Source organism: Schistocerca serialis, chromosome 6 (assembly GCF_023864345.2).
Source record: "Schistocerca serialis cubense isolate TAMUIC-IGC-003099 chromosome 6, iqSchSeri2.2, whole genome shotgun sequence".
Taxonomy (NCBI): domain Eukaryota; kingdom Metazoa; phylum Arthropoda; class Insecta; order Orthoptera; family Acrididae; genus Schistocerca; species Schistocerca serialis.
The window spans coordinates 187,825,835-187,848,418 of NC_064643.1; the positions used below are offsets into that span (position 1 = coordinate 187,825,835).

General features: G+C 42.2%; 2 protein-coding genes across 2 annotated transcripts in view; one reads left to right on the forward strand and one right to left on the reverse strand.

Annotated features, from left to right (window-relative positions):
* The first annotated feature begins 9,009 nt into the window (after window positions 1-9,009).
* LOC126484737 (GA-binding protein subunit beta-1-like) lies at window positions 9,010-9,471 on the forward strand. Its single transcript, XM_050108331.1, has one exon. The coding sequence runs from the start codon at window positions 9,010-9,012 to the stop codon at window positions 9,469-9,471; it is 462 nt and encodes a 153-aa protein (XP_049964288.1).
* A 2,078-nt stretch (window positions 9,472-11,549) lies between these two features.
* Window positions 11,550-22,584, reverse strand: part of LOC126483713 (uncharacterized) — a 121,508-nt gene continuing 110,473 nt past the window's right edge. Inside the window, exon 3 of the mRNA XM_050106808.1 lies at window positions 11,550-11,637. Within this exon, the coding sequence (XP_049962765.1) occupies window positions 11,613-11,637 (25 nt within the window). The 3' untranslated portion in view covers window positions 11,550-11,612. The remainder of the gene's footprint in view (window positions 11,638-22,584) is intronic.

The following is a 22,584-nucleotide window of genomic DNA, read 5'->3' on the forward strand; positions in this document are numbered from 1 at the left end:
AAGTATAAAAGGTTTTTGTATTGCAGAAGTCACGCTCAGAATTCACTGCAATGTGAAGCCTTCCTGTGCCGCTGTCAGAACCTCGTAGCATGGAGTCAAAGGAAGACCTTTGTATGTCCCAAGGAAATGACTGGCCTCGCAGTTAGTGTGTTGAGTTCACCAACTGTCAGCAATGTTTGCTTTGGAACTTTGAAGAGGATATCCCACTCATGTTTTGAGGAGTAGGTTAGAACGTACAGACCAGAGGCATTGTGGCATCTATCAGTCGCCTGAGAAGGTCTGCACGTGGTGGGTATTGTCATGTTGAAATATGGCATGAGGAGATTCCAGACAGAGGAGCGTCACTTTGAGCTTTGAAAGTTCCTGATGTAGCAATTGCTATTCAGAATGTCGTCAATATTTAGGAACGAAGACGAGATGTTATACTCAATGGTGTTTTTCTCCTATTCCACACAGCACTATATGATACTAGACTTGACAGAAAGACACCATAGTGGTAGGGTAACTGGGAATGATGTGAAGAATGTTTAGGAATAATTAATATGAGGTGACTGTGTATATTCCATCATGACTGGAATAGAGGTGGGTGTAGACGTCAGTGTTTGTTACAGCTGTGGGAAGATACATAGCTGATTACGTCACAACCTGCAGTGAGAAGACGACAGAAGGGACACACAGTGACACAAAAGAAGATGCAGATGACTGGGATGACAAAAGACGAGAGGGCAGACTACGCTAACATGTGACAATGTTAGAGTTGTAAAACTACCATAGGCTACTGTAGACTTTCATAAGTAAGCATGGACTTCGGTAGTCTTCCTAGTAGCCTTAGTCAGTTAAGATCGTAAGAGTGTTACCTGTGCATTAGGTGTATTGCATACCTATCGGGCGTTACCACATTTGGAGCGCTTTTTGCATGTGATCTGTGTCTAGCTAATTCTCCTAGAAACCCGAAGTGATGGACCATCTAGAAACTGAATGAAGATGTACGCAAGTAAACGGCCACATAATTTACGAAACACTTTTGTTCTGCGTAGTTGTCTTCGTGTCTGTTACTTAAAACTAAATACTATGTATAGCAAAATTGAAACTGTCACATGTTAATTCATGTTTTATTCGATAACTGTTGATTACTAATGTGGAACAGAGGAATTTTGTAGTAAAAATAAAAGAAACAACACAGATTTATCATAGAGCGCCGGAAGGCATAATTTTTTCAAAAAAATAAACCTTAAAAAAATCAAAACAAAAACATTTCAGACTTTCCTTTAATACTTTGTTGAGCTTTTATAAGATATGTTTGTGTGATCCATAAACAACTTTCTCACTTATCAATAATAACAGAAAACGCTTGCCATTGATTATGATGAAAGTACTATTGAGTACAAAATAACGACAGCTATGTAGATTTATTATGCCTGTCTGCTTTATTTTTGGGCCATCAGTCGATTGACTTGTTTGATGTGACATGCCACTACTTTCCATTGGTTACTCAGTCTTTTTCTCACGGTCATCTTTTCCTTGGCAGTCCCCTCTCACAGATGCGAATGAGGGACTAAATTTCCGTAATAGTGTCTTGCCAGAAGGACGTCGTATTCCCTCCAGAGATTCCAGTCTGAGTTCACGAAGCTTCTCTATAATACTAGTGTGCTGATCAAACCTACGATGAAAAATCTAGTGACACGCATCTGAATTGCTTCGATGTCTTCCCTTAATCCGACCTCGTGGGGATCCCAAACATTCGAACAGTGCTCAAGAATATGTCGCACTAGCTTCCTATGCGCCGTTGTGGGGAAGGCTAACCAAAGGCTGCGTTCTATTGGCAGGATACTTAGAAAATGCAACAGACCTACTAAGGAGACTGCCTACACTACGTTGTCCGTCCTCTTTTAGAATACTGCTGCGCGGTGTGGGATCCTTACCAGGTAGGACTGACGGAGTACATCGAAAAAGTTCAAAGAAAGGCAACACGTTTTGTATTATCTTGAAATATGGGAGAGAGTGTCACGGAAATGATACAGGATTTGTGCTGGAAATCATTAAAAGAAAGGCATTTTTCGTTGCGACGGAATCTTCTCACGAAATTCCAATCACCAACTTTCTCCTCTGAATGCGACAATATTTTGTTGACTCCGACCTACATAGGGCGGAACGATTACCACGATAAAATAAGGGAAATAAGAGCTCGTACGGAAAGATATAGGTGGTCATTCTTTTCGCGCGCTATACGATATTGGAATAATAGAGATTTGTGAAGGTGGTTCGATGAACCCTCTGCCAGGCACTTAAATGTGATTAGCTGAGTATCCATGTAGATGTAGATGTAGAAAAACTGTTCGAGCGACTAATGTATCTGGGAATCTCAACCTTATGCTCGGACTTTCGTCAATGAACTGTATTGGGACACCACGCCAAACGCTTTCCGAAAATGCAGGGGTGCAGAAGCCAGCGATTGCTCTCCATCCATAGCTCGTATAATAACATTTGAGGAAAGGGCAAGCTGAGTTTCGCATGAGTGATACTTTCTAAATCCCTGCTGACTTGCGGAGAAGATTTTTTGTCTCAAGGAAATTGATTATATCCGATTCAGAATGTATTCAAGAATTCTGCAACAAACTGATGTCACGGATATTGGTCTGTCATTGTGCGTGTAAGTGCTTTTACCTTTCTCATATGCAAGAGTCATTTGCACTTTTTTGCAATCGTTTGAGGCTTTTCGATGGGTGAGACGTTCACGATAAATGCAGGTTAAATAAGGGGACAGTGCCCCAGAGTACTCCCTGTAAAACCGAATTGGGATTCCATCTGGACATGGAGACTTATTTGTCTTCAACTCTACGAGATGCTTCTCTACATTTACATCTCTGCGTTTAGACCAAGCTGCCTTTCATCAGACCCACAAGAAAATTTTCTAAGTCATCTTGTACACTCCTGCACTCACTCAACGGCGACCCCTTACCGTGCACCACACCATCATAAGCAAACAGCTGCCCACCGTATCCGTCAGGTGACTGAGGAGAATGTTACATAGAGAAAGGAAGGGAGGATAGAGGGAAGGAGGACTTGATATTAACGCCCTGTCGACGACGAGATATTCAGAGAGCAAATTTGTCATGGCCTTTTTAAATTATCCATTCCAGTAGTCTGATTGAGTAATTTGGACAATCAAGGTAAATAAAATCCTGGATAAGTGATCGGGCATTTGAACGACTGTCGTCCAGAGTCCAGAGTCTTAACACTGATATCTTGAATTTGTAATGCTGTCCCATGAGTCTACCTTCAAAATGTTCGTTTCCTGTGGGCGTATTTTCATATGACGAACACCAGCGGAAGCACACCACTCAGATTGACTTTTTGGGGCTGCGAAACAGTGTACAAGTGCAGTCATCGTGGCTGGTTTCCATAAGGTCATTCTGCCAGGTGCCCGACAAGAGGCATGAAGTTATTTTGGATTGCTACACTATTACAAAGACATTGCAATGTCGAGACAACATGTAATTACACCTTTTACGCAACGACACAAACTCAGCACAACAGGCTATAGGGCGGTAGGACTGGACCAAAGCAACACATCAGGCAATCACCATCGACAGTTGCAGCTAACATTTATTTGGTACCTTTAAACAAAAGAACTTGATAAATAAAATCATCACTTGTCTAAAACTACAACACATCTTTAAAATTTACCATTCATGTGAAAATAAATTAGTTCAATTTTAAATATTCATAAAAACGCGGCACTATGGCCTGTTACACATTTACTGAAAAGAGTTAAATGTTATAACTAATGTACTCTTTCATTACGACAGCGATTGTTATTACCAAAATAATTCAGTTAATTTAGCATATAACATATAAAATTTCATGTGAGCAAACAAGCTCATGAGATTCAACAACTACACTCCGAAAACGGACGCTCGCCCGTTCAGCTATTTCCATTACAGGCTCGACATGGACCCCCAGACTGGAGCAGCAACGGTCACGAATGGGTACGAGGAAGTTCCAGAACTAGTGGGTATCTACAACAGACTGACATCTGCCTTAAATAACTAGAAACACAATAATTCATTACAACACATCAGTAAAATTAATACATGATTATTAATTACTGTCATTGAAGGAATTCTAGTACCACCATAAATAGAATCCGTTTCAGGGCATTAAACATACAACAACAACCGGCCTCTCAGTAACTAGTAAGAATGTAGGAAACTACCGATTTCAAAATTATACACGTGTCGCTCAGACACGCTATTAGCTCAAACAGAAACGTAACAGTAATGTTATTACAATTCAGAGACATATATATAGCGACTAGCCGTATTAACTCTGTGGTGTGATATAAATACAATAACCAGGTGGCACTTAAACGAGGACCAGTAAACTGTTTTCAATGGCGGTTAAACCTTGACAGTAGGGATCTACAACGGAATGTGTCAGCACTCCAGCCCTCGTAAATGTTAATGATCACACCACATACACCTTAAAACACTACGTATTAAACCAATTAAAAGCAACACATTGAAGGCCGGACTCAGTTTGTTAGTTTGCATTTTTGAGGTGACCAACACACTGAAGTCGTTTCCTCGATTTCCTGAGGCTAGTGCAGTACACCTCAGACTTGAGGTTGCACCATGAGGGAGGACACCAAACCGAATAAGTCCTTCAGAAAACTGTCAGCATGATTGTAGCAGCTGAGAGTGCAGCTTTGAACATGGTCGGATGGGAAATGATACGACGCCACTTCATGAATTGCCATTTTTTTTCCAGTTCGAAGTGATGAACCCACGTTTCAACGTCATTGACGATGTTCGACAAAAAATTGCCACGATCAGCCTTGTAGCACGCAAACAATTACGTACAGCTGGTCCTTTGTTGTTACGCGCCGATGGACGCAGCGGGCATACTCCTTTGAGTGCCGATTGGTGGATGAATGTGTCAGCACTACCAATGAAGACGTCCAGTTGTGCAGCGAGGTTTTTGACTGTGATCCATCGCTTACCTCGAATGGGAGCGTCCGCACATTCCAACATTACCGGCACGCAAGAGATCGGACGGGCTTGCGTGACCTTGCGCTGATGACAGACGCCTCACCCAACGACTCACCGTGCTTTTGTTAAATGCCAGGTCTTCATAGACATTCTACAAGCGCTTCTGCGTATCTGCAATGCTCTGGCTTTCCGCCAAAACAAACACAAAATCAACAAAATCAGCTCTCTCCTTGGAACACACCTGCACTACAGACGCCTCTTTGTGGTTACGTGTAGCGCAGCTGCCTATTGGAACTTAATGAAACTATACATCTACATCTACATCTACACACACACTGCAATCCACCATACGGTGCTTAGCGGAGAGTGCCTCGTACTACAACTATCATCTTCTCTCCCTGTTCCACTCCCAAACAGAAACAGACTGCAGCGCATAGAACCGCACGGCCACTCGGGCCGGCTGTTCGGTAGCCTGCCATCATTGGCGATGATGTATTGCAAACGAATAGCAGAGTTCTGCATGAACCACTGAAGTGTCGGAAAATCGATGCTGTCGATGACCTCCTGAATGGCTGTTTCCCGCTCAGCAATGACTTTTGGGTTGCTGTTGTACACCTTGTCCTTCAAACTGACCCAGAAAAACTACAACTATCATCTTCTCTCCCTGTTCCACTCCCAAACAGAAAGAGGGAAGAATGACTGCCTATATACCTCTGTACGTGCCCTAATCTCTCTTATCTTATCTTTGTGGTCTTTCCGCGAAATGTAAGTTGGCCGCAGTAAAATTGTACTGCAGTCAGCCTCAAATGCTGGTTCTCTAAATTTCCTCAGTAGCGATTCACGAAAAGAACGCCTCCTTTCCTCTAGAAACTCCCACCCGAGTTCCTGAAGCAGTTCCGTAACACTCGCGTGATGATCAAACCTACCAGTAACAAATCTAGCAGCCCGCTTCTGAATTGCTTCTGTGTCCTCCCTCAATCCGACCTGATAGGGATCCCAAACGCTCGAGCAGTACTCAAGAATAGGTCGTATTAGTGTTTTATAAGCGGTCTCCTTTACAGATGAACCACATCTTCCCAAAATTCTACCAATGAACGGAAGAGGACTATCCGCCTTCCCCACAACTGCCATTACATGCTTGTCCCACTTCATATCGCTCTGCAATGTTACGCCCAAATATTAAATCGACGTGACTGTGTCAAGCGCTACACTATTAATGGAGTATTCAAACATTACGGCATTCTTTTTCCTATTCATTTGCATTAATTTACATTTATCTATATTTAGAGTTAGCTGCCATTTTTTACACCAATCACAAATCCTGTCCAAGTCATCTTGTATACTCCTACAGTCACTCAGCGACGACACCTTCCCGTACACCATAGCATCATCAGCAAACAGCCGCACATTGCTATCCACCCTATACAAAAGATCATTTTTGTAGATAGAAATCAACAGCGGACCTACCACACTTCCCTGGGGCACTCCAGATGATACCCTCACCTCCAATGAACACTCACCATCGAGCACAACGTACTGGGTTCTATTACTTAAGAAGTCTTAGAGCCACTCACATACTTGGGAAGCAATCCCATACACTCGTACCTTAGGAGTCTGCAGTGGGGCACAGTGGGGCACCGAGTCAAACGCTTTCCGGAAGTCAAGGAATATGGGATCCGTCTGATACCCTTCATCCATGATTCGCAAGATATCATGTGAAAAAAGGGCGAGTTGCGTTTAGCAGGAGCGATGCTTTCTAAAGCCGTGCTGATGCATGGACAGCAACTTCTCTGTCTCAAGGAAATTCATTATATTCGAAATGCGAATATGTTCGAGAATCTTGCAACAAACCGACGTTAAGAATATTGGTCTGTATTTTGAGGATCCGTGCTTCTACCCTTCTTATACACAGGCATCACCTGCGCTTTTTTCCAGTCGCTCGGGACTTTACGTTGGGCAAGAGATTCGCGATAAATGCAAGCTAAGTAAGGAGCCAATGCAGTAGAGTACTCTCTGTAAAACCGAATTGGAATCCCATCAGGACCTGATGATTTATCTATTTTCAACTCATTCAGCTGAAGTGGGATATTCCATGATGTCTCGCAACAAATGCCGCATTTTATCCACGGAAACTGGCCGTGTTTAACATGAGATGTAACGGAGCTCTGTATATCTATAACCTTATGCTGCCCTTTGTGTCTATGTTTCTTTCCTACGTATTGGGCAAGATTGCTTGTTAACTTACGCCCCATGTTTCGCTATTCTGTCATTCATATTACTATACATAATCTTTAACGACTATTATATTCACTACTATATTTTCTATTTATTTTTGACATGCCACATCGATAGAGAACGCCGTCTTTAAGGTAACCCTTAACGTCTACATAGATCGTTTTGCTGTCGTTACAGCACTCTGTGCCAGCTTTTCAGAATGTCGCATCGATAGAGAACGCCGTTTCTACGGCAACCCTCAACGTCTATGTAGATTATCTTTGTTAGTAGCTTCTCTTTATCGCTATAGCAATCTTTGACAGCTATTTCATAGATCTTTGCCAACAGCACGTATTTTACAGAACGGATAACAGAGGGCAGTCTAGACTAGTTTATTTTAAGCTAATTATTTACTACAGATTATATTTTTTGACGAATATCAACTTCATAGCGACTTTACGATGTATTTTTACTATAATTCTTCTTCAAATCTTAGTAATATAGACTATTGTAATACATTTTATTCTAATAGTACTCACTATACTTCTGACTGGTTAGCACTGATGTCATACACAGAACGGCCAGCGGGACTAGTGCTACTTAAGACCACTCCCTGCCTATCCATTTAGCAGTCAGTTCAGCGCCATGTGTCGACGTAGCTTGCTCCATGGAAGTCCACCTGCCGTTCTTGGTATATGTGGTTTGCAATTGTATTTCAATGTACATACGATACTGTAAGGATCCGTCTATCTGTAAGTATGTTATTTCAGAGTATGAAGATGATCATCCTTAAGGATTGAAACCGGTCACTATGATTAAAAGAAATTTGAGATAAGACTGTTTTTTAATTATAAATATTGCAAGTGTCGAAACCTTCCAGCTGTGAAGCTCTAATCGTTATCATCATCTTGAAAATTTTCCAGCCCCTGGCTGGGTGTCTTTTGAACATAAGCCTCACCATCTAGTCCTGTTTTCCCACCATCTTTTGTGTTCACTCTAGTCCAGTCCTCACCTACTTTTTCAAGACAATCCTCCACACCTTTGAGCAATCTGTCCCTTTTACTTCCTTTTGGTGGTTTCCATCTCGTGTCTATTTCATGCGACTTCTGGGGAATCCTCTTGTGTTCATCCTATCTCTCCTTGATACTCCTATCCTACTTCTGAGGAACCTCATTTCACACGCCTGTAACCTGATTACATCTCTTTTCTTCATTACCCATGTTTTAGATTAATAGATCGGTACTGGGATGTAAAACTTCTGTATGTTACTTTTCTTTTTTGTGGAATGTCTTTATTCCAAACTAGGCTCCTAACACTTTGTAGGAATGCTTCTGCTAGTCTACCACGTTTACTGACCTCTTTCTCGTTTCTTCCATTTTCCTGTATCATATTTCCCAAGTAACTAACACCTTCCATCTGCATCAATTGTGCACCTCCAATCTTTTCGCTAGCTTAGTTTCTAGTACTGTCTCACAGTTTTTTCCCAAAGCATCCAGGTGTTCCTGAATGTCCTCCTCCTCTTTGCCCAGATCATCAAGTCATCCGCAAACACCAATGCTTTTATTTTGTCTTCCCCAGTTTTTTCTGTCACTTAGTTGTTGTCTCATCCAAGACCAAAATGAAAGAGAGGCGACAATGTACTGCCCTGTTTCACAACCTATGCGATTTTCTAAGTAGGAATGCCATATGGCATTGACGGTTTTATTTTTTATTTTTTTGCGATTTCTACATCACGACGTGCCTGTAAAAATGTCAGGATTTCACTGCTCTTTGCAGATTAACACATGGAGAAGAGGCAACAGAAATGCAGAAGAGGGTGCTCGAAGGGGCGAAGAGTGGCACCACGAGGGAGCTACAGGCGCTGCTGGACGGCGGGGCTGGAGTTAGTGCGCAGGATGAGGACGGGGCTACCGCTCTGCACTGGGCGGCCTGGAGGGGCCACAAGGGCGCTGTGAGGTGCCTACTGAAGGCCGGGGCGGCGGTGGATGCCAAGACTAAGCTGCAGCTGACGCCACTGCACCTGGCCGCCAGCAAGGGGCACGCAGCCGTGGTGCGTCAGCTGGTGGCCGCCTCGGCCGACGTTAACGCGAGGAATGTGGACGGGATGACGCCGCTGCACAGGGCGGTGTTGGCAGGCCACACAGAGGCTGCCGAGGCGCTGTTGCGGGCGCGTTCGAAAAAGGGCACCCGGGACCATCGTGGAAGGACGCCGCTGGAGCTCGCTGTGCAGTGCAACTACCACCAACTGGTGGACATTCTGCAGTAGCAGTCGCATTGTTGTGGCAGATTCTCCACTGTGGTAGCGTGACAAATAAGGGTGAGATTTCCCTGCAACGTCCCGGAGATGGCAACAACTGTCACTGAATATCCAGTTTGCTTTTTGAAGCTACAGTTATGACACATTCCAGCTACTCAGACAAACCCCTGTTACTGAGAGTGTCACTTGACACAGAATTCCTCTGGCACAGCAGGTGAATTCCATGTAATATCCTTCCATGTCCTTTACGCTATTGGCATACATAAAAGAAACGGTAGTCAGTACTACACAAGGATGTGAGAGAACCACAATAAGAAACCATTATGTTTCGCTCATGCTTTAATTGTAATTTTAGTAAATGATCACATGCAACATATATTTGTTTGGTGAGTGAGCAGAGGATATTTTGTAGTTTGTGTTGGGTCTTCAAGACATACGAATTTTATATGAAGTGTTATTATTTTGGCTGCAGGATCAGCAACTAATAGATGAAGGTACGCTACTAGATAGTGCTTCTGACGCTACACCAATTTAATTAATCCTTAGAGTGAAGACTGCCAAGTAGGACTTCGTAGATGCAACTTCATGTGGGGAGTCACACGTTCTCAAGCGAGAAATCTTCTATATTATAGTAACCATTAGAGGCACTGTCCTTAGTTGCCTACTAAAGCTTAATTTTTTTACTGATATATATTGATTTACTTTATTTACTTATGTATGTTGTGTCTTGTATTTGTTCCATTTGTGTATGTTGTGATCTATTCAACACAATAATTTATTCTAGTAATACCCAAACTGTTGTAAAATAGCCTCTTAATGATACATGAATACATATGACACAATTGATTCAAAACGTCCAAGCCACCATCCATTGTATAGTAAATTTGATTTTTTTGGAATGTTATTATCGGATGCACAGAGGAGAGTAATAATACAGTCATCTGCCACTTTTTGAAGAGAAAATGGTAAAAGAAAAAACTCTGTATGTGAACATTGCTGTGTACAGTCATTCTGGTTGGAAATCCTGTTTTTACTTGTACAGTCAAGGAACATTTAATAACACTAATGATAGCAGTAATCCTTAAAAACCAACTAATAAGAATGCCATGGAGCAGACCCTGAAGAAAGAAACTTGTCTTCCACAGTCGCTATATTGGTGTACCACGAATCGTTCTTTATAAGAAGTGCTTATGTTACGTGACTCTCTCACAGACATAATCATGCTCTTGCGGAATGTGGCATATATATGAGCACTTCCTATAAATGGGACTATATACAAATTACCAAAAACTTGCTACAAATGCTAGTCATCGGGAGGAGTTAATGGAAGTCATTTTTCACATTGTTTGCTATTGCAGAATATTATACAATGTTTACACAAAATGGTTATGCTTTGTATTCTATTGTATTTGTACATCAATAGTTCTTTTATGTTTTGTCTGATACATCTTGCAAAATATGTTAATCAGGATCATATGTTTAAAGATAATTTCCTTTGTGACCATTATGTAATCAGCTCTTGCTATGCATATATGTCGTTATTAAAATCCATATTATTTCCACACGTAAATTCTGCTCTTGAAATAGACGGAAAAGAGTTCTTTATTAGTAGTGCCATACAGGACGGAAAATAAATATTGGTTTTAGGTGTTGATAATAAAGTATTACTATTATTCATAATATTACACTCTACATATTTCTGACATTCATGATGGTCACTATGAAAACTAAGTATTACCTACCTCTGATGAGTAGAACAAGATAGACCACATTATGAGCCATCATTATTGTTGCCACTATAGAAAACAGTCATATATTGAAAATTTCAAACTGTAACCTGTAAGACACCTACTAAAATTTTCCTATCGAACAGTTTTACAGGGAAGAAGAAACAATAAGGCAGAGCGTCCTGTCGCTGGTAATGTCAGTAGAAATGGACAGAAGCTTAGATTGGGAAATAATAGCAACGGAAATCATCTGTTTCCTTTTCCAAGGAGCCATACTAATATTTAGTAATGTCTGGAATTACTAGGAATGGAGAAATCCATCTTCATGTAGTTTGTTAAAATTTCAAAAAAAAATTTTCACTTATCTATTAATGCCTAGATCGCATTTACGTAAGACAAAATATGACCATGAGCTAGTTTCGGTTATAAGCGAACACCATCCTCAGACCTGTAAACAATCAAAATACACAAAATTACCTAAGAAAAATCTCTTTACAACATAATATTTAAGATAAAATTGTTTGAAGAAAGCAAAAAATACGAAGGTATATATATCCTCGAATCAGAAACATACAGACTTACAGTATCCATACACATCAATAAATACGTAAATATATATACACAAATTGTATTTATATTACATGTGCCCAGTACTTTGCAACCTCCGAGGCGCTTGGAGTGGCTTGCAGGAGATCAATCTTTGTGCAGGTTGTAGGGCACAAAAGGCACCATACGAAGGTGAAACGTAGACTCTAGTAAAATGGGGCGGTATATACGAGAGGCGTTTCTTGTGAAAGCGCCTTGGTAGAAAACATTATTTTTCAATATAACCTCTGTGCAGTGCGACGCCCTTACTCCACGTTTCTGGGTGGGCCTGTCCCCCAGCGTGGTACCACTCTAATGCTCGACGTCGGAGCCAACCAATTTCTGCATCTATAAACTGCCCATCATCCAGGTACTGCTTCCCGTTGAGTACATCCTTCATTGGGCCAAAGAGATCGAAATTGGAATGTGCGAGAACCGTGCTGTAGGGTGGATGAGAAAAACAATACAATTAAGTCTTGTGAGCTCCTCTTGTGAGCGCAGACTTGCGTGAGGAATTATGTTGTCATGCAGAAGGAGAAATTCGTTTGCATTTTTGTGGTGACGAATACACTGAAGTCGTTTCTTCAGTTTTCGTAGTGTAGCGCAATATACTATCCTGCAGAGTGATCGTTACTCTGTGAGGGAGGACATCAGACGAAATAACCTCTCCAGAGTTCCAGAAAACCGTCGCCATCATTTTACCAGATGAGGATGCAGCTTTGAACTTTTTCTTCAGAGGAGAGGTGGTGTGGCGACACTCCATGGATTGCTCTTTTGTTTCCGGTTTGAAGTGCTGAACCCATGTTTCATCGCCCGTGACAATGCTCGTCCAAAAATTGTCACGGTCAGCGACATAACGCGAGAGCAATTCCGTACAGCTGGTCCTTCGTTCCTCTTTATGGTCTTCTGTTAGGCGGCGTGAAACACAGTGGGCGCACACCTTTGAGTACCCTAACTGGTGGACGAGTGTGTCGGCACTACCAACAAAGACGTTCAGTTGTGATCAGTCGATCACATCGAAAGAGAGTGTCCGCACGTTCAGACATCGCAGGAATCACATCTGTGTGCGGCTGCCCAGCAGGCGGGAGGTGGGACAGGTTTGTGAGACCTTGTTGCGCTGATGACAGATGCCTCACCCAACGACTCACCTTGTTTTTGTTCACTGCCAGGTCAGCGTAGACAGTCTGCAAGCGCTAGTGAATATGTGTGATGCTTTGGCTTTCCGCCAAAAGAAACTCAGTGACAGCTCTTTGTTTGGAACTCACCTCCGTTGCAGACCCATTTTCAAGGCTACGTATAGCGCCGCCATCAAACGGAACTTCATGGAATTATAAGGGCTGAAACAGCAATATTACACGTCGGCCCAAAAAAATTACGATGTTTTTCAATCGAAATTGGCCGAGAAGAAAATGTGTTGCATTACTTATTGAATGTCCCTCTAACATCGTACTACGCTTGTCCGTCCTCTTTTGGAATGCTGCTGCATGGTGTGAGATCCTTAGCAGATTGGATTAACGGAGTACATCGAGAAAGTTAATAGAAGGGCAGCACGTTTTGTACTATCAGAAATAGGGGAGAGGAAGTCACCAACATTATACAGAATTTGGAGTGGAAATAATTAAAACAAAGGCGTTTTTCGTTGTGGTGGGACCTTCTCACGTAATTTCAAACTTTCTCCTCCGAATGTGAAAATGTTTTGTTAAACCTGACAAACGTGGGGACGAAAGATCATCATAATAAAATGAGGGAAATCAGAGCTCGCACGGAAAGATATACGTGTTAGTTTTTTCTGAGCGCTTTTCGAGAGTGGAATAACAGAGAATTAGTTTGAAGACGTTTCCGTGAACCCTCTGCCAGGCACTTAAGTGTGATTTTCAGAGCAGCCACGTGGATGTAGCTGTAGATGTGAAGAATATACGTTGGTTGATAAAAACTTAGCCGACCATACAATATAAAATGGCCATCGTTACATCACGTAACTCATCGACAACGAAATAAAATGCTTGTATGTCCAACTGGACTGCCTTGACTTGCCCATTCAATGTCAAACCGTATCTAAAGTATACGTGTACTCGCACTGGCTTGACAGAAATGAACAGAAGGAACAGAAAGAGGTGCACTGGTATGTGCACATTCATAGAAAGACATAGTAATAAAAGTTAACATAGACACAGTTGTGAATCTAGAGGACCGTGTGATGCTTAATACCAAGAGGTTCGATTTTAATTGAAAGTAACAAAAAGAAATAATTATAAAAACATTATATGTAAACTGAAGGTGGAGGTGGGGGGGGGGGGGGGAGGTAAATTGAAGGTGGAGGGGGGGGGGGGAGAAAGGAAAAGATAGGGATTAAAGATATCAGCAGCATCGGGACATTACGCAGAATCAGCGACGACGAGTGAAAATGTGTACCAGACTGACATTCGAAACCGAGATCTCCTGTTTGTTACACAGGTGTGTTATCCACTGCGCCATCCGCACGCCTCCCGGCCGTCACACATTCTCACTGAGCACCACTTATAAGAAGTCCCTCTCCACTTTCTCCAGCTCACTACTCTGAGATTCCCATAGGAGCTCGGACATACTTGTGCGTCCGCACTGAAGAAGGCGGATTCATTGTCCATCTAGGGGAATCAATTGTATGAATGCGCATTCATATAAATAAAAGAATTAACCGGAAATCAGTATTAGATAAAGGACAAATTACACACAGAATATGAGACACCAACTGGGTCTGTTGCAGCGCGCGCAGCTGATGATGATGGGATGCCACCTCTTGCGATGTAGAAGCGATTTGGCTATCGGACTTTTGTGAAGCCACAGCTAAACTGAAGCGCCAGAGAAACTGGTATAGGCATGCTTTTTCAAATACAGAGATATGTAACTAGGCAGAATATGGCGCTGCGGTCGGCAACGCCAGTATTAGACAACAAGTATCTGGCGCAGTTGTTAGATCGGTTACTGCTGCTACAATGGCAGGTTATCAACGAGACAGAAATGCAACCCTTCCACAAATGACTGCAGATTTTAATGCTGGGCCATCAACAAGTGTCAGCGTGCGAACCATTCAACGAAACATCATTGATATAGGCTTTAGGAGCCAATGGCCCACTCGTGTACCCTTTATGATTACACGACACAAAGCTTTACGCCTCACCTGGGCCCGTCAACACCGACCTTGGACTGTTGATGACTGGAAACATGTTGCTTGGTCAGACGAGTCTCGCTACATATTGTATGAAGCAGATGGACGTTATGGGTATGGAGACAGCCTCATGAACCCATGGACCCTGCATCTCAGCAAGGGACTATTCAGGCTGGTGGAGGCTCTGTAGTGGTGTAAGGGGTGTGCAGTTGGAGTGATATGGGACCCCTGATACATCTAGATACGCGTCTGACAGGTGACACGTACGTAAGCATCCTGTCTGACTACCTGCATCCATTCATGTCTATTGCTCATTCCAATGGCCTTGGGCAATTCTAGCAGGACACTGCGACACCCCACACGTCCAGGATTGCTACAGAGTAACTCCAGGAACACTCTTCTGAGTTTAAATACTTCTTCTGACCACTAAATCCACCAGATATCAACATTATTGAGAATGTGTGGGATGCCTTGCAACGTGCTGTTCAGAAGAGATCTCCACCTCCTCAAACTCTTATGGATTTCTCTTCAGTGTTTAAATTGCTTAGAAAATACTGCACAATTGTAGGCACATAATTCTAGAAACTCCATATGTGCCCATACAAGATGACCCATGCACAGAAGCTCACTGAAGAACACAAGCAGCAGAGACTACTGTTTGCTCAGTGGGAGGAGCATAGGGAAGAAACTCTCAACAACGTTTGGTTTTCAGACAAGGCACATTTTCATTTAGACGGTGTGGTTAACGAACAAAATGAACGCTTTTAGGCCACTGAAAACCCACAAGTGCTTCATGAACGACAACATTATGCTCCGAGGATTACAGTGTGGGCAGCAATTTCCATTCACGGACTTATTGGACCCTTTTTCTTGGAAGAAACTTGTGGTGTCACCGCCAGACACCACACTTGCTAGGTGGTAGCTTAAATCGGCCGCGGTCCATTTAGTACATGTCGGACCCGCGTGTCGCCACTGTGTAATCGCAGACCTAGCGCCACCACCAAAGCAGTTGTACGAGAACCTAGCTACCGCCCAGTTGTACGAGAACCTAGCTACCGCCCAGTTGTACGAAGCCTTTCTCTCTCATTAGCCGAGAGACAGAATAGCCATCAGCTAAGTTAATGGCTACGAACTAGCAAGGCGCATTAGCCATACAGTGATTGAACTTAAAGTCTCCTGTGTATCGTCAAGATCGATGTACCACAATGATATTAAAGATAAGTATTAATCCTGCTCCGTACTTTTCTTCCTAACATTAATTACGTATCCTGTTCCAGTACATCACGCCCGTCTGCGTTAGTCTAGCTTGCCTTTTCAGCCATCTCAACTTCACGGTGTCGGCCCAGCTACCGACACAACATAACTGTGAACAGCGAGCGTTATTTGAGCATGCTTCGCAATAGTTTTATTCGACAGCTTCTTGCTACTGCCTTGCCCTTCAACACGCAGTGGTTCATGCAAGATGGAGTAAGGCCACATGCTGCAAACACTGTGTTGGAGTTTTTACACGAGCATTTCGACATGTGCATCATTTCACTCAGGTTTTCAGTTCGCTTCAATGACGGACAAAATTGGCTTCCCAATAGTCCAGACCTCAATCCATGTGACTTTTTTGTTTGGGGGTACCAAAAGGAAAAATTTTTCGCGAAACGTCCACGTGATTTAATGGAGCTGAGAAGACTTATTCTTCAAGCTTGCAGTGAAATTACGGAAGACATGTGCCGTAGGGTAATCACTAACTTCAGTGTTCGTTTGAAGGAAGTTAGGAAACGAAATGGTGGACATATTGAGCATGTACTGAGTTAGAACAAATCTCCATGGACGGCTCTTCATTGTAGTATATGTTCCTTTCAGATAGTATTGACAATAAAGTTTATATTCAAAAACAAAATGGTAACACATTCGTGCGCCACCCTGTAGATACGAAAAAGACATAAAATCCATAAAAATCGACGAAAACCTGGAGCAATTACAACTAATCGACGGGAAATACGTAAAATTGAGGGAAATACGACGAAATATGCAAAACTGCGAAAAAAACTTGAAAAATTACTTAAATTGAGTGAGAATACATAGAATTAGAGAAAAAGTACCACGAAATGCGGGGAATTGAGGAGGGTTGGGGACTACCCGGTCACTCAAAACCGAGGAAAGCTTAAATTCATGCTCTGGCTGCATTCACTTTTAGCCCTCCCTCTCCCCCTCCCCTGTAAACTACGTGGGTTTTCGTAACACACACTCCAACAAAGGCGACTAACTTATTACACAGTGGCGTCATATTAAACCAGCTAAGGCATATGCATCCTGATCCATAACTGCATTCTCACACATGTAGTCGTACATATTTCCGAATTCCGGCAGTTCTCACAAATAACGTTATTCTTTAAGCATGAAAGAGAAGAATCATTGCGTTTATCATACTTAAACCATTCCCTAGTGATTTCTGTAGGAGAGTGGAGGGGGGTGTATTCGAGAAATGTGGTGTTAGGATGAAATTTCTATATTGTCCTACACATGATCAAAGCTATCTAACATGAGACAAGTACTTCTTTGTGCATGAGGAATGCTACCAGAGCTGCGGTGATGCTACTGTAAACAGCAATAAGAGTCACATCTCCTTTGTCTATTGATTGTGGTGCTTACTCACTCATAAGAGGTTGCTGCTTCTTCATGTGCATTTTCCTGTAGCAGTGTGTGAGTGTGTGGTATCTCAATGTATCAGCTATCGAAAATATTCAGGTGAGTTTGTCTTCGCCCTGTTTCCGAGGAAGACAGAGCTGCATCCATCAGAACCGATACTACTACTATTACTAATGATATGCACGACTGACATGGGAAGAGTGATTGAGAGTACGTACGTTCCAGACTTAAAAGACGCATAAAATCCATTAATTTCTTAAGAGACAGAACAACAGTCTCCAGACTTCATTCTAGTTGGTTTATAAACAGCTCGAGCTGTGGATTCACACTGACGATGCCTTCCTAGGATACCAGAATAGTGTAGAAGGAAGTAGTTATCATTTTAAAATTTTGTCACTGTAGTGACTTGCGGGGTGGTTGCATGTCCGATGTTGGTCGAATATATCCTCCATTAGAATATTAAGAACGTTGCATTCCGCACAACTAATACTTCGGGAACCATGTGCTTTAACAGTATAGCATTTTTAGGTGCAGAACCGTGTAATCATCGGAGTGTGCGTTTATGCTCTATGATCATTTCTCTCATGATGGTACCTACCTGGTACTGACTCCGGACAGTGGAATAATGCTTCAGAATTGACTGTACGGTTGAGTTACGTGAAATGTTTCAAACTCCATATGTATGGACCTCCATTATGTATAAACCATCTGTTGCACTACGTAACACTTTCATGTCTACTATACATCGATATGAGGAGCATCCCTCTTCGACACGCACGCACCTGGGGAGATCTTGTGCTCTGGATGGGTGCCATGGGTAAGATTAGTGTTGCAGGAAGGATTGGTCAAAGACAATGCGGGAGGGAGCTGTCAATCTCTGACTTTACCCTAGAAATGCCACAATACTCTGTGGCGCCCATTCACACAGGGAAAGATGGCCAGTCGCAGTCGTAAATTCTGCACTATGTCGGATGTGCTGGAAATATGTAGACAAACTTTTTGCATCGGTATAGGATGCTGTCTGGTATGTTTTGGTGTATGAGGTCGACTGGATGTACTGCACAGTTATCTAGCTTCATTCAAAATCTAGTATATGGTACTTGCTAAGTAGTGTAGAGTTGATCCAGAGATGATGTAGAAGTTGGGAAGCATTCTACCATGTCACTGACTGGCGTTGAAATTACAGAACAACAGGCGAAATTGCTAAAATTGTTCTCGCTATCAACTGTGGTGTGCATTACAGTGCATTGTCCCATCCCAACTGTCCACTGAGGACGCTGCTGATTACCACATGCTGATTGACACCACTCTGTTGAGATGGAGGGAACCTTGGAGGAACACTGGATATCTGCTATTTGTTGCTGTGGAGCAGGGGATTAGATGTTGTATGGAAGCGTTGCTCAATGCTGCAGACTCGTCCTATTTCCCTATGCTGCGATTCCCTCCACATTTTTTTATTTTTTTTAAATTTCTTTCCACCAATAAGACAACAATACTTCTTTGTATTTGTAGAACCTTGGCAATGTTGTGAACAGCGCCCTCAGGCGATGATCGACAGTGGAACGGTAATCATGTACATGATTGCAAAATGAAGGAACAATGCTTTTTGAAGTTGAATACCGAGACATCCACTACACAGTCAGTGGGGAAGATGAGACTAGCTATACAGGTCATCACCTTGAGTAAGTGCCATACAATAACACAAACTCTTCCAGTTTCCGTATGTTCTGATGTCTTTCACATTTTTGTCAATGAGAAACATTGCCTCTGTGTTTTATTTCTACCAGCCTGTGTTGTGGTAGCTTATAGTTTATGCCATGCGATGTTCAGCTTTCTGTGAGAGCCAGAGGATCGAAACGTTACCAGCAGCTGACACGGATCTCTAAGTCATGGTAGAAAAAAATGTGTATGGCGGTGTACACTGATTGGGTGTGTTACAACAAAAAAACTAATCTATTAAACTGCTTATGAAGGAACAATACAGGAACCCTCTTGTGTGACTGATAGTCTGTTGGATACGGTCCTCCTACAGTGTTGTTGTTGTGGTCTTCAGTCCTGAGACTGGTTTGATGCAGCTCTCCATGCTACTCTACACTGTGCAAGCTTCTTCATTTCCCACCACCTACTGCAACCTACATCCTTCTGTATCTGTTTAGTGTATTCATCTCTTGGTCTCCCTCTACGATTTTTACTCTCCACGCTGCCCTCCAATACTAAATTGGTGATCCCTTGATGCCGCAGAACATGTCCTACCAACCGATCCCTTCCTCTAGTCAAATTGTACCACAAATTTCTCTTCTCCCCAATCCCATTCAGTACCTCCTCGTTAGTTATATGATCTACCCATCTACTTTTCAGCATTCTTCTGTAGCACCACATTTCGAAAGCTTCTATTCTCTTCTTGTCTAAACTATTTATTGTCAACGTTTCACTTCCATACATGGCTACACTCCATACAAATACTTTCAGAAACGACTTCCTGACACTTAAATCTATACTCAATGTTAACAAATTTCTCTTCTTCAAAAACGCTTTCCTTGCTATTGCCAGTCTACATTTTATATCCTCTCTACTTCGACCATGATCAGTTATTTTGCTCCCCAAATAGCTAAACTCCTTTACTACTTTAAGTGTCTCATTTCCTAATCTAATTCCCTCAGCTTCACCCGTCTTAATTCGACTACATTCCATTATCTTCGTTTTGCTTTTGTTGATGTTCATCTTATATCCTCCTTTCAAGACACTATCCAATCCGTTCAACTGCGCTTCCAAGTCCTTTGCTGTCTCTGACAGAATTACAATGTCATCGGTGAATCTCAAAGTTTTTATTTCTTCTCCATGGATTTTAATACCTACTCCGAATTTTTCTTTTCTTTCCTTCACTGCTTGCTCAATATACAGATTGAATAACATCAGGGAGAGGCTACAACCCTGTCTCACTCCCTTCCCAACCATTGCTTCCCTTTCATGTTCCTCGACTCTTATAACTGCCATCTGGTTTCTGTACAAATTGTAAATAACCTTTCGCTCCCTGTATTTTACCCGTGCCACCTTCAGAATTTGAAAGAGAGTATTCCAGTCAACATTGTCAAAAGCTTTCTCTAAGTCTCTTTCCTTAATCTAGCTTCTAAGATAAGTCGTAAGGTCAGTATTGCCTCACGTGTTCCAATATTTCTACGGAATCCAAACTGATCTTCCTCGAGGTCGGTTTCTACCAGTTTTTCCATGCGTCTGTAAAGAATTCGCGTTAGTATTTTGCAGCTGTGACTTATTAAACTGATAGTTCGGTAATTTTCACATCTGTCAGCACCTGCTTTCTTTGGGGCTGGAATTATTATATTCTTCTTGGAGTCTGAGGTTATTTCGCCTGTCTCATACATCTTGCTAAGCAGATGGTAGAGTTTTGTCAGGACTGGCTCTCCCAAGGCCGTCAGTTGTTGTAATGGAATGTTGTCTACTCCCGGGGCCTTGTTTTCACTCAGGTCTCTCAGTGCTCTGCCAAATTCTTCACGCAGTATCGTATCTCACATTTCATCTTCATCCTCTTCCATTTCCATAATATTGTCCTCAAGTACATCGCCCTTGTATAGACCCACTATATACTCCTCCCCTCCTCCCACGTTCCTGCTTTCTCTTCTTTGCTTAGAACTGGGTTTCCATCTGAGCGCTTGATATTCATACAAGTGGTTCTCTTTTCTCCAAAGGTCTCTTTAATTTTCCTGTAGGTAGTATTTATCTTACCCCTAGGTGAGATAAGCCTCTACATCCTTACATATGTCCTCTAGCCATCCCTGCTTAGCCATTTTGCACTCCCTGTCGATCTCATTTTTGAGACGTTTATATTCCTTATTGCCTGCTTCATTTACTGCATTTTTATATTTTCTCCTTTCATAAATTAAATTCAATATTTCTTCTGTTACCCAAGGATTTCTACTATTCCTCGTCTTTTTACCTACTTGATCTTCTGCTGCCTTCACTAATTCATCTCTCAAAGCTACCCATTCTTCTTCTTCCGTATTTCTTTCCCCCATTCCTGTCAATTGTTCCCTTATGCTCTCCCTGAACCTCTGTACAACCTCTGGTTCTTTCAGTTCATCCAGGTCCCATCTTCTTAAATTCCCACCTTTTTGCAGTTTCTTCAGAGTCCACATCTGCCCCTGCAAATGTCTTACAATTTAAAACCTGGTTTCTAAATCTATGTCTTACCATTATATAATCTATCTGAAACTTGTAAGTATCTCCAGGATTCTTCCATGTATACAACCTTCTTTTATGATTCTCGAACCAAGTGTTGGCTATGATTAAGTTGTGCTGTGTGCAAAATTCTACCAGGCGGCGTACTCTTTCATTTCTTAGCCCCAATACATATTCACCTACTACGTTTCCTTCTCTCCTTTTCCCTACTACCGAATTCCAGTCACCCATGACTATTAAATTTTCGTCTCCCTTCACTATCCGAATAGTTTCTTTTATTTCATCATACATTTCTTCAATTTCTTCTTCATTTGCAGAGCTAGTTGGCATATAAACTTGTACTACTGTGGTAGGCGTGGGCTTAGTGTCTGTTTTGGCCACAATAAGGCGTTCAATATGCTGTTTGTAGTAGCTTACCCGCACTCCTATTTTTTTATTCATTATTAAACCTACTCCTGCATTACCCCTTTTTGATTTTGTATTTATAACCCTGTATTCACCTGACCAAAAGTCACGTTCCTCCTGCCACCGAACTTCACTAATTCCCACTGTATCTAACTTTAACCTACCCACTTCCCTTTTTAAATTTTCTAACCAACCTGCTCGATTAAGGGATCTGACATTCCACACTCCGATCTGTAGAACGTCAGTTTTCTTTCTCCTGATAACGGCGCCCTCCTGAGTAGTCCCCACGTGGAGATCCGAATGGGGGACTATTTTACCTCCGGAATATTTTACCCAAGAGGACGCCATCATCATTTAAGCATACAGTAAAGCTGCATGTCCTCGGGAAAAATTACGGCTGTAGTTTCCCCTTACTTTCAGCAGTTC